At 42.7% G+C, this 12,322-nt stretch overlaps 1 protein-coding gene across 11 annotated transcripts in view; it reads left to right on the top strand.

Annotated features, from left to right (window-relative positions):
* Positions 1–12,322, top strand: part of MAP7 (microtubule associated protein 7) — a 198,533-nt gene that overhangs the window by 95,514 nt on the left and 90,697 nt on the right. Inside the window, exon 1 of one of the 11 annotated variants that reach the window (XM_073575880.1) lies at positions 8,987–9,125. The exons of the other annotated variants lie outside the window; for them this stretch is intronic. Within the exon in view, the coding sequence (XP_073431981.1) occupies positions 9,089–9,125 (37 nt within the window). The 5' untranslated portion in view covers positions 8,987–9,088. Of the gene's footprint in view, positions 1–8,986; positions 9,126–12,322 lie in introns of those variants that run through there. 11 annotated transcript variants of the gene reach the window in all.

Here is a 12,322-nt window from a genome sequence, read left to right as displayed (position 1 = left end):
CATGATGGGGCATATTTCTCCATGAAGGGGATCATGATGGGGCATATTTCTGCATGAAGGGGATCATGATGGGGCATATTTCTGCATGAAGGGGATCATGATGGGGCATATTTCTGCATGAAGGGGATCATGATGGGGCATATTTCTGCAGGAAGAGAGGATCATGATGGGGCATATTCCTGCAGGAAGGGGATCATGATGGGGCACATTTCTACTTGAAGGGGATCATGATGGGGCATATTTCTGCATGAAGGGGATCATGATGGGTCATATTTCTACATATAGGGGATCATGATGGGGCATATTTCTGCATGAAGGGGATCATGATTGGGCATATTTCTACATGAGGGGGATCATGATGGGGCATATTTCTGCTTGAATGGGATCATGATGGGGCATATTTCTGCATGAAGGGGATCATGATGGGGCATATTTCTGCATGAAGGGGATCATGATGGGGCATATTTCTGCATGAATGGGATCATGATGGGACATAGTTCTCCATGAAGGGGATCATGATGAGGCATTTGTACATGAAGGATCATGATGGGGCATGTTTCTACATGAAGGGGATCATGATGGGGCATATTTCTGCATGAATGGGATCATGATGGGGCATTTTTCTGCATGAAGGGGATCATATGGGGCATTTGTACATGAAGGATCATGATGGGGCACATTTCTACATGAAGGATCATGATGGGGCATATTTCTACAATAATGGGATAATGATGGGGCATTTGGCACGTGTTGGCACTTCGTCATAAATAATTGGGTTTTGGGTTGCAGTTTGGACACTCAGTCTCAAAAAGGTTTGCCATCACTGGTTTAGGCTCTGCCCCGTATTAGGGCAGAACATAGTTCGCAGGCGCAAGCCAGTGATTTCTCTGCACAAGCGTGAGATTTCAGCCTGCATGGTTGACTCAGAAGGTGTCATCCACGTCAATTACAGCCGAAGGATGGCTGTCAGGAGCCAGGAGGAGAGACAGAGAAGCCGGCAGGAGGGATGGAGACCACAGAAATTACGCCTATCAGACCAGACCAACAGGATTAACATACAGTGTGGGAGAACATCAAAAGATTTTTTTTTTGGGGGGGTGAGGGGGTGGTATACAGGGGGAGTCAAAGGATTATATAACCATTGGTAGACTGCAGCACAGGCACTGTTTAAGGTCGTAGTTTTAGTTGACACAGGACAAAACTGGTGACAGGTTCCCTTTAAAAGCATTAAAACCAATGGCCAGACCAATGGCACAAAGTCATGAACAGCAAATATGATTAGGTTGCTATAAAGGGGTGTACTTGGCCTGCAACAATGTTTAGGTAGGCGTTCCATGTCAAAGTAACATCAACATGTGTCATCGCACCAAAGGTTTCCAAGTAGGACAGGCCACACTGTCTTCTCTGCGTTGCATTCTTTCCATAGTCCACATGGAAATGGAATCTGAGAGCAGCATTATATAGGGGCAGAAAGCCTGAGTCCAGAGTTGTATCACTTTAATGATCTACTTGGTGCAGTTTTAATAGAATCCCTGTTTTCTTTGCTGTAGATGTTGCAGTGGTCAGAATGCTGAGTTGCGTGTAACCTTGCCCACACCACTGACGGCATCACTGTGCATTGCGAGCAGGCTGTCAATCAGTGGTGAGGCGGGGTTACACAGATTAGCTGGACTGCCTGGCTCAGGACCCTTAGTCTGGCAGTGATTATCTCCTGCTCATAAAACACTGTTTGAAACTGCAGCAAGCTGCTGACCAAGTGGCACATCGTTGGTATCAGACTGTATACTTTACATTATAATGCTCTCAGGTTAAATAGAAAAAAACCTGACAGATTCTCTATAAAGCAAATATGCGGTTTGACATAAAAATATCATGTCCGAATTATGCCTAGTGACCTTGTGGACTCCTTTTGCAGACTTCTGATGCTGATTACAGGACACCTTTTCTTTCCCCCTACATAGCTTCTCAGACTACCCTCTTTACAGTATGCTACAGTAGGTAAAGTGTGGGACTGGACTTCATATGCCCCATCATGCGTCAGTGAGCCTTGTGTACCCATGAGCCTGTTTGTTATTCACCAGTTTTTCTATCTTGGATCATATTCTAAAGGTATTAATTAACCAATTTATATTGTGAGCGCCAAATAAGAGCTGCCATTTTGGAGATGCTCAGACCCGCTCATTATCCATCACAGCCCTGTGTTGCTCATTTTTCTTGCTTCCAAAACATAAACTTCCAAGACCAGAATTTTCACCAATTGTCTTATATGTCCCACTCCTGGAAAGATGCCATTGTACGGAGATAATCAATGCTAGGATGGTGAAACCCTTATTCATCCAAAAATTATTTCTCCTCATCCCCATACGTATCTACATTTCTGGGAAAAATGTTATCTCCCTTGGAAGGAAACAGTGGCCATGTTGGGGTAGGTGTGCACTGAATCTTTTAGACGCCAGCGAATCCACATATTTTTTCCAGAAGAAGACACTTCACAAAAATGCTGGCGGTGGCTTTTCTGATCCCTTAACAGACATCCATTTTGCAATGACTTTGCCGCCGTTTTTTTTCCTTCTATTTGCCGCTTCACTGCTTTTGAAGTAGTTAAAAGAAGTCACAAGAGACGGACGCTGCTCTACAAAGGTTCATTCTTTTTGATTTTTAGTGCTTTCTTAGGCCAATCCCAGGTGGAATCTGCCTGCAAAAGACGTAATGCGCACATACCCTTAACTTCCAATATGCAAAATCTTTCTTTTCCCCAATATTTGACATCGGAGGAAAGTTAGGACACCCCAATAGATATCAGATGGTTAGCTTGATTTGCCAGTCCCCCCTTTATTTTCTTCACTTTACAATGGTTTTAAAGTATGGTAGATTGGCGCATACACGAAGACTTTCGATGATGTTTTCCCATACTGACATTTACAGATTTTTTTCCCCAGATGAATCGTTGCATCTCTTATGTGTTATTATATAGTAGTTTTTGTTTCCTTGTAGCATTAAATGCTTTGATTTCATGTAGATACACATGGCTGAATCTGTTATCTGCTGGCAGCTGAAATTCTCTGGGGTGACATACGCTCACTGTAGTGAAATAAATGTCGTGCGGATGTCTAATAAGCACAGATTTACAGAGTCGCGACTTCTTCCTCAGCAGCTTTTTCTCCAAAGAATGGATTACACTAATATTTCGGCAAACAGCAATCTGTTCCATATGGACACAGCCCATTTTCTTATTTTATTCTTTTACATCAAGTTGTGTTTACCCATGAGTTACAGTGAAGGAAATAATTATTTGATCCCTTGCTGATTTTATAAGTTTGCCCGCTGACAAAGACATGAACAGTCTATAATTTTAAGGGTAGGTTAATTTTAACATTGAGAGATTGATTTATTTTTGATATTCTATCAATTTTATTTCTATAGCGCCGACCTATTCCGCAGCACTTTACATTTCGGAGGGGATTTTTACAGTCAAAAGACATTACAGCATAACAATAATCACATAGATCATAACAGATACCAAGAGGAATGAGGGCCCTGCTCGCAAGCTTACAATCTAGGAGGAAAAAGGTAGACACGAAAGGTGGATGGTAACAGTTGCCCTGATTGTATGGACCAGCCATAATGTTAAGTGTGTAACAGTACAGACACAGAGGGCTAATGGATGCATAAAGCATGTGGGAACATGATGCGGGGAACTTGGTTATCGTAAAACTTTTGGCTGTGCCACACAGGGATAGATTAGGTTAATGTGTTGAGGCGATAGGCCAGTCTGAATAAATGCGTTTTCAGGGCACGCTTAAAATTGTGGGGATTGGGGACTAATCGTAATCACCGGCTCCTCCTCACTATGCTCCGCTCTATAGGCCTCAAGGACACAGCCCTCTCCTGGTTCTCCTCCTACCTCTCTGACCGCTCCTTCACTGTATCTTTTGCCGGCTCCTCTTCCTTTCCTCGTCCCCTTACTATCGGGGTCCCGCAGGGCTCAGTCCTAGGCCCCCTCCAATTCTCTTTATACACTGCCCCTATTGGACAAACAATCAGCAGATTTGGGCTCCAGTATCATCTTTATGCTGATGACACCCAATTATACACTTCTTCCCCTGACATCACCCCTACCCTAATTCAAAATACCAAGGATTGTCTGTCTGCTGTCTCTAAAATCATGTCCTCCCTCTATCTGAAACTAAATCTCTCCAAAACTGAACTTCTTGTGTTTCTTCCCTCTACTAACCTCACTCTACCTAACATCGAAATAACCCTGGAGGGTTCAACCATAACTCCCAAGAAGCATGCCCGCTGCCTTGGGGTCATATTCGACACTGCACTTTCCTTTACTCCCTATATCCGATCACTCACTCTCTTGTCACCTGCATCTTAAAAACATCTCCAGAATCCGACCTTTTCTCACCTTTGAAACTGCTAAGACTCTTACTGTCGCTCTTATTCATTCTCGTCTGGACTACTGCAACTCTCTTCTGATCGGTCTCCCTCTTGCCAAACTTTCTCCTCTCCAATCCATCTTGAATGCGGCAGCCAGGGTCATATTTCTGTCCAGCCGCTTCACCGATGCCTCCATCTTGTGCCAGTCATTACACTGGCTACCTATTCGCTACAGGGTCCAGTATAAACTCATCTCTCTCACAAAGCTCTCCACTGTCCTGCACCGCCTTTTATCTCCTCTCTCATCTCTGTCTATCGCCCTACACGTGCCCTCCGTTCTACAAATGACCTAAGACTAACATCCCCCGTAATCCGAACCTCGCACCTCCGTCTCCAAGACTTCTCTCGTGCTGCTCCAGCTCTCTGGAATGCACTTCCCCAGACGATCAGACTGATACTTAGCCCCGACCTATTCAAGCGTGCTTTGAAAACCCATCTCTTCAAACAAGCCTACCACATCAACTACTCAGTAAACTAACTTTGCCCTGTTCCCTCCTTCCAAATATTATCCTGAATCTGCACCCTACTATTCATCTGTCTGCACACCTTCCATGCACACGATAACTGCACTTGATACTTGACTATTGCACTTAAACACACGGGCTGATGACCAGATCATGCAGCTTTATATGAAAATCCCTATTTACTATAATTGCCAGACCTGAAATAACAAGCACTTCTCACCTACTGTGTCCCCCCCATTTCCTTGTAGATTGTAAGCTTGCGAGCAGGGACCTCACTTCTCATGTCACTGTTTAAATTGTCTTAACTTGTATTGAATTTATTGTCTGTACATGTCCCCACTTAATTGTAAAGTGATGCGGAATATGTTGGTGCTATATAAATAAAAATTATTATTATAATCGTATTGACCTGGGAAGTGCATTCCAAAGAATTGGCGCAGCACATGTATAGTCTTGGAGACGGGAGTGGGAGGTTCTGACTATTGAGGATGCTAAACTCAGGTCATCAGAACGGAGGGCGCGGGTAGGATGATATACTGAAACAAGGGAGGAGATGTAGGGTGGTGCTGAGCCGTGGAGTGCTTTGTGGGTGAGGGTAATAAGTTTGTATTGGATTCTGGAGTGGATGGGTAGCCAGTGTAATGACTGGCACAAGGTAGAGGTGTCGGTGTAATGATTGGCGAGGAATATGATCCTGGCTGCAGCATTCAAGACAGATTGGAGTTGTGAGAGTTTGGTAAGAGGGAGACCGATTAGAAGAGAGTTACAATAGTTGAGACGAGAATGAATAAGAGAAACAGTAAGAGTTTTTGCGGAGTCAAAAGTAAGAAAAGGTCGAATTATAGAAATGTTTTTGAGGTGCAGATAACAAGAGGGAGCCAGAAATTCACATTGTATAAAGTATATAAATTTATTTCCATTTTGCAGTGAGAAATAAGTATTGGTGGCAAAACCCTTGCACAGCAGTCAGACATTTTTTGTAGCTGATGATGAGGTTTGTTCACATGTTAGGAGGAATTCTGGTCCACTCATCTTTGCAGATCGTCTCTAAATCATTAAGATTTTGAGGCTGTCATTTGGCAACTCGGAGCTTCAACTCCCTTCATAAGTTTTCTATGGGATTAAGGTCTGGAGACTGGCTAGGCCACTCCATGACTTTAATGTGCTTCTTTTTAAGCCACTCCTTTGTTGCCTTGGCTGTATGTTTTGGATCAATGTCTTGCTGGAAGACCCAGACACGACCCATTTTTAATGTCCTGGCGGAGGGAAGGAGGTTGTCACTCAGGATTTTACGGTACATGGCTCCATCCATTCTCCCATTGATGTGGTAAAGTAGTCCTTTGCCCTTAACAGAGAAACACCCCCTAAACATAATGTTTCCACCTCCATGCTTGACAGTGGGGATGGTGTTCTTTGGGTCATAAGCAGCATTTCTCTTCCTCCAAACACGGCGAATTGAGTTAATGCCAAAAAGCTCAATTGTTCTCTCATCTGACCACAGTACCTTCTCCCTATCACTCACAGAATAATCCAGGTGTTCATTGGCAGACTTCAGATAGGCCTGCACATGTGCCTTCTTGAGCAGGGAGACCTTGCGGGCCCTGCAGGATTTTAAACCTTAACAGCATAATGGGTTACCAATGGTTTTCTTGGTGACTGTGGTTCCAGCTGCCTTGAGATCATTAGCAAGCTCCCCCCATGTAGTTTAAGGCTGATCTCTTACCTTCCTCATGATCAAGGATACCCCACGAGGTGAGATTTTGCATGATGCCCCTGATTGATGTTGATTGACAGTCATTTGGTATTTCTTCCATTTTCATACTATTGCACCAACAGTTGTCTCCTTCTCACCCAGCGCCTTACGTATGGTTTTGTAGCCCATTCCAGCTTTGTGCAGGTCTCTGATCTTGTCCCTCACATCCTTAGAAAGCTCTTTGGTCTTGCCCATGTTGTAGAGGTTAGAGTCTGACTGATTAATTGAGTCTGTGGACAAGAGTCTTTTGTAAAGGTGACTATGTAAGACAGCTGTCTTTAATGCAGCTAACGAGTTGATTAGGAGCATCTACCTGATCTGTAGGAGCCAGAACTCTTTAATGGTTGGTAGAGGATCAAGTGCTTATTTCTCACAGCAAAATGCAACTAAATTTATATAATTTATACAATTCTGGATTTTATTTTTGATATTCTATCTCTCAATGTTAAAATTAACCTACCCTTAAAATTATAGAGTGTTCATGTATATGTCAGTGGGCAAACTTACAAAATTGGCACGGGATCAAATACTTATTTCCTTCACTGTAGTTGGGCTACTGGTGTGTAGCACTTGCTGTTCCGATCATCCCTCTTGTGTGCTTTGGAGATATACCAATAAGGCTATGGTCACATCAGTACAGTGCTCTACAAGAAGTTATATATCGGGGTTTTTGTTAGTGTCCCCAAAAAACTGCATTTTGATGGATAACCAGATAGTCATTGACTTGGATGGAGCCAATGGAGTCGCTGTGTACACGGTATAGCCTCCATCCTGACAGTATTAGTTTTTTCTCACATGCACGAAAATGTGGTTTTCTGGTGTATACGGTCACTTACAGTTTGTATAATTTTAGTAGTTCTCTTTAAAGTATGTACAGCATTAGGTTGGCAATTAAAAATAGAAAGCGCTTATTTCTATATAGTATGTTACTTGTACTAGTCTACCACTTCTTTTTTCTTCTTTTACCTCCCCAGCTGCGTGATGTTTGTTTGTTTTTTTTGTTGCACCACGTGCTGTTCTCTGATAATCAGAGGGAATGTACTGCACTGGCTGAGCTTGCCAGCAGTATGTGCTCCAACTTCTATTACCTTAAATTCCACAATGCACTGCTTGAATTTACGCTGCTGATGTGCTAGTAGAAACAAGGAAGCAAGTGTAATTCATGTGGGGAGAGAACTAGCAATTGCCAACAAGCCTGGGAGTAGAGAATGGGATAATAGGAGTGCTAATGTGCTTTAAGAAATCAGCAGGAAAGTGGAGAATGAGCTAGTGGACGTTGCAGAAAAAAGCTTTAGGGTGGAGGGGGAGAATAGAAGAGCTAATGTGCTATAAGAAACTAGGAGCAATGCAAAGAATAAGCTAGCATACGTTGCAGAAAAACCTTTGGGAGCTGGGGGGAGTATAGAAGTGCTAATGTGCTATAAGAAACTAGGAGCAATGCAAAGAATAAGCTAGCATACGTTGCAGAAAAAGTTTGGGAGCTGGGGGGAGAAGTGCTATATAAGAGACTAGGAGCAATGCAAAGAATAAGCTAGCATACGTTGCAGAAAAACTTTGGCAGCTGGGGGGAGAATAGAAGTGCTAATGTTCTATAAGAAACTAGGAGCAACGTAAAGTATAAGCTAGCATACGTTGCAGAAAAACTTTGGCACCTGGGGGGGAGAATAGTAGTGCTAATGTGCTATAAGAAACTAGGAGCAATGCAAAGAATAAGCTAGCATACGTTGCAGAAAAAGTTTGGGAGCTGGGGGGAGAAGTGCTAATGTGCTATAGGAAACTAGGAGCAATGCAAAGAATAAGCTAGCATACCTTGCAGAAAAACTTTGGGAGCTGGGGGGAGAATAGAAGTGCTAATGTGCTATAAGAGACTAGGAGCAATGCAAAGAATAAGCTAGCATACCTTGCAGAAAAACTTTGGGAGCTGGGGGGAGAAGTGCTAATGTGCTATAAGAAACTAGGAGCAACGTAAAGAATAAGCTAGCATACTTTGCAGAAAAACTTTGAGCTCTGGGGAGAATAGAAGTGCTAATGTGCTATAAGAAACTAGGAAAAGTAAAGAATGTGCTAGTAAATATTGCAGAAAAGCTTTTGGGTGAAGGGGGCAGAAGGGGAGCATAAAAGTGCTTATATGAATGATATGATGGTATAAAGGTGCAGGCAAGTTAAATTTGCAATGGAAAAGCAAATTGTGACATGCTAAAAAGTTCAGTAGCTCACAACTATTGTGTTTGAGCTCTGTGCAGCAATGACATGCTCTAAAGTACATGCTCACACTTCCTCTAATCCATTTTCCTAGACTGCAACAAGAGAGAAGGTGCAGTCTTGGCAATAGGCGAACCCCACGTTGCAAGGAAGACAGCTGGTGGTGTTTTATCGACAACTCCCTGGCTGCTGAACTTTTGTGCTTCTACCTATTGTTGGCCTGTTTATGGACTTCTGTGCACAAGAGTCATCATGCAGGAGTGGTGAGCTGATAACCCTTTTACTATTAAAGTGATGATGGCCTTTTTCTTGTTGTATTTGATTGGCCAGTGTTTGAACTGTATATTAGTATTCGGCTTTAGGATAATTCTCTTCCTACGTATATAGGCACATCATAAGATGTTATAGAAAATGGATTTTGAAGATGATCCCAGGGTGAATTTTTGTTTCCTAACTGGGCATTATGATTGAAAAGTACTGGCTCTGGAGCCATAAATCCCATTCGACATGTAAAATATCTACCGTACATGCTCTGGCGTATGTGAAATAATGCTATCTCCGCTGGGCATAAGGAGTAAAGACTGTTAGTACAATCTGTGCACAGTGTTGCAGAATAAATACCAAGAAAAAAGAAAACAACGTTTTACTGGAAAGGCTTGGATCACATGCTGTTGGCAGCAGGGAGGCTATAGCATTAGTCAAAACTGTATCGTTGGCAAAAGAATAGTGTGAGAGCAACATCACGCTGTCGGATGTCTTAAAAGGCTTTTATCATTTTAATGTCCAGTATGGCTGGTGGCATACAAGTGGTTGAAGAATCTCTGATCCATAAATTCTAGAATATCTAACACAGAACTACAAGACAACATATAATTGTCTTCTCATTCATTTGTTCTCATATCTTTCATTTACTGCAGTAGGACGCAAGTGCAGCCTCATTAAAGTGAATGGTTTATTTCCCAGGGTCATATCAGAATATGTTTAAGGGAGCGGAGAGCCGTATTTCTCGTGTGATGTCCCATCGCAGAGCACAGACTGGCAGTCTGCACTCCTGACCCGAGAGTGACAGCGTGATGTATTTCTATGCAGCTGTCACGCTCAGGTCGGAATAGCAGACTGTCAGTCCGAGGATTGCAATGTGATCCTCGCACAAGAAATACGGCTGTCTGTCTTCCCGCTAACAGTGATGGTCTTCATTATAAATTCCCTTTAAATTTATAAGCTATCAAAAATGTTATATCAGTATAATTTAATATTTTGTACATATATTATCATTTCATATATTACCCTTAAGAGTTAAGTTCTCATGTTAGCAAATATTGCATTCTTAATAATATATTTCAGACAGAGTCTAATGATTTACAATTTAATGCCATTATCTTTCTGGCTAAGGATTCTTGCAGATGTCCATGGATTTCGGTCCGATCTCTGACGGCAATGACCTGGACAGGCTGAGGGTCTCCCAACCAGAGAATGACCACTTCATATATTTCTATGAGTGAGTCACGCTTTGATCGGGAGACCTGCCGCCTGTCTCTGCATTAGCAATCCATGATTGGACCAATTTGCACTGAGCCTTAAGACAGAATAAAGCCTCTAGTACAGTTAAGTTACATAGACACGACTATATTAGTGTGAGTACTGTCCATGAGAAACTGCTCTCGCACGAAAACACACAGACCAGTGTTATCCAGTGTGGTTGTTCAGATGAGTTTTCACATGGACCGAATGCCCGTATCTATGGATGAGCAAACAAAAGCACCAATCCCATACGGATCATACTAGATATTCAATTTTTACGGATATGTTGCAATTCTTAAACTGCAAAGCTGATGTATACAAACTGATGCAGATAGCATACAGATGAGAAATCATCCATTTTTTTCTGGATGAAAATAAGGTTGTTTTTTTTAGACACCTTAGACAGGGATTTTTTTTTTTTTTTTTAGCAGATTCTCTCCAAAATCCTACTCAAAAACAGCCTGTTTTTGCTTTCCTGAAGAAGAGGTTTTGAAAAACACTTAGTGGAAAAAGAAAGTTCATGTAACTACTTGACGCAAATTCTGAAGGCAACTTCTCCAAACTAGGTTGCTGTTCATTTCAAAGGCTTCAAAGAACAGTTCAGGGAAAAAGCTCTGTCGTTCACTTTTTTCAGGAGTGCGTCGTCTTGGTCTCATGATGTCTTTTTCAGGAGTATACGTCAACAGGGGGCAAATGTGGTACTACATCTGAGTGTCCGCCACCTCTAGGCGTACACTCCTGAAAATGATACACGGCTGAGCGCACATTTGCTCTGCCTTCACCATTACAGTCTATAGTCCGTCGATGCATGCATTCGGACCCCATTTTGCGGGGGATTTCAGACGTATGCCCGACGGGGCGCACAGCACGCAATGTGAAAGCACCCTTAGGGTGACTTCAGGTTAAGATTTGTTAGAGAAATTTCTACCACTTTCCTATTTTTCTAAATGGTACTTGCTGAATATCTGTGCTTACCAGCAAAACAGTCCCATTTAGGTGTACAGAACTGATGTTCAGAAATATCTGCAATTGGAATTTGAAGGTTGTGAATCCATCCTAAAAAGAATTTGAAAATGATATTTAGATAGATTGAATTCTATTCATCAAATTATCAATAATTTTTGCACTGTATCCTAAATGTTTGGTGCATTTCCAAGACGCGTAAACCGTTTCAGCATTTTGACAGGAACACTTGGGAATCTGTTAGGCCACGTGCACACGACACGTTGAGTGTTTGGTGGGTTTTATACCTCAGTATTTGTAAGCCAAAACCAGCAGTGGAACGGTCAGAGGAAAAGAAGATTAGAAACATGTCACCACTTCGGTATTTCTCACCCACTTCTGTTGAGCCCTGTGTAACCCCACCCACAGCCCTGAATGGCAGCTTACTTTGGCAGCTTGTGGATAACATACAATGTACAATCAGTGATGGGGGTGGGGTTACACAGATTAGTTGTACTGGTCTGGATTACAGTCTGGCCCTTTAGGTCTAGCAATGCCTCTCCACCACTGCTCCAGTGTTTGTTGACCAGTTGCAGCCATGAGAAGCCGACTATAGTGCCCTGAATGCAGCTTACTTTGGCAGCTTGTGGATAACATACAATGTACAATCAGTGATGGGGGCGGGGATACACAGATTAGTTGGACTCGTCTGGATTACAGTCTGGCTCTTTAGGTCTAGCAATGCCTCTCCACCACTGCTCCAGTGTTTGTTGACCAGTTGCAGCCATGAGAAGCCGACTATAGTGCCCTGAATGCAGCTTACTTTGACAGCTTGCAGATAACATACAATGTACAATCAGTGATGGGGGTGGGGTTACACAGATTAGTTGTACTGGTCTGGATTACAGTCTGGCCCTTTAGGTCTAGCAATGCCTCTCCACCACTGCTCCAGTGTTTGTTGACCAGTTGCAGCCATGAGAAGCTGACTATAGTGCCC

The sequence above is a fragment of the Dendrobates tinctorius genome, unplaced genomic scaffold (genome assembly GCF_039654945.1).
Source record: "Dendrobates tinctorius isolate UK_male_01 unplaced genomic scaffold, ASM3965494v1 ptg000046l, whole genome shotgun sequence".
In the NCBI taxonomy this organism is placed as follows: Eukaryota; Metazoa; Chordata; class Amphibia; order Anura; family Dendrobatidae; genus Dendrobates; species Dendrobates tinctorius.
This window is presented reverse-complemented; position numbering and strand designations above follow the sequence as displayed.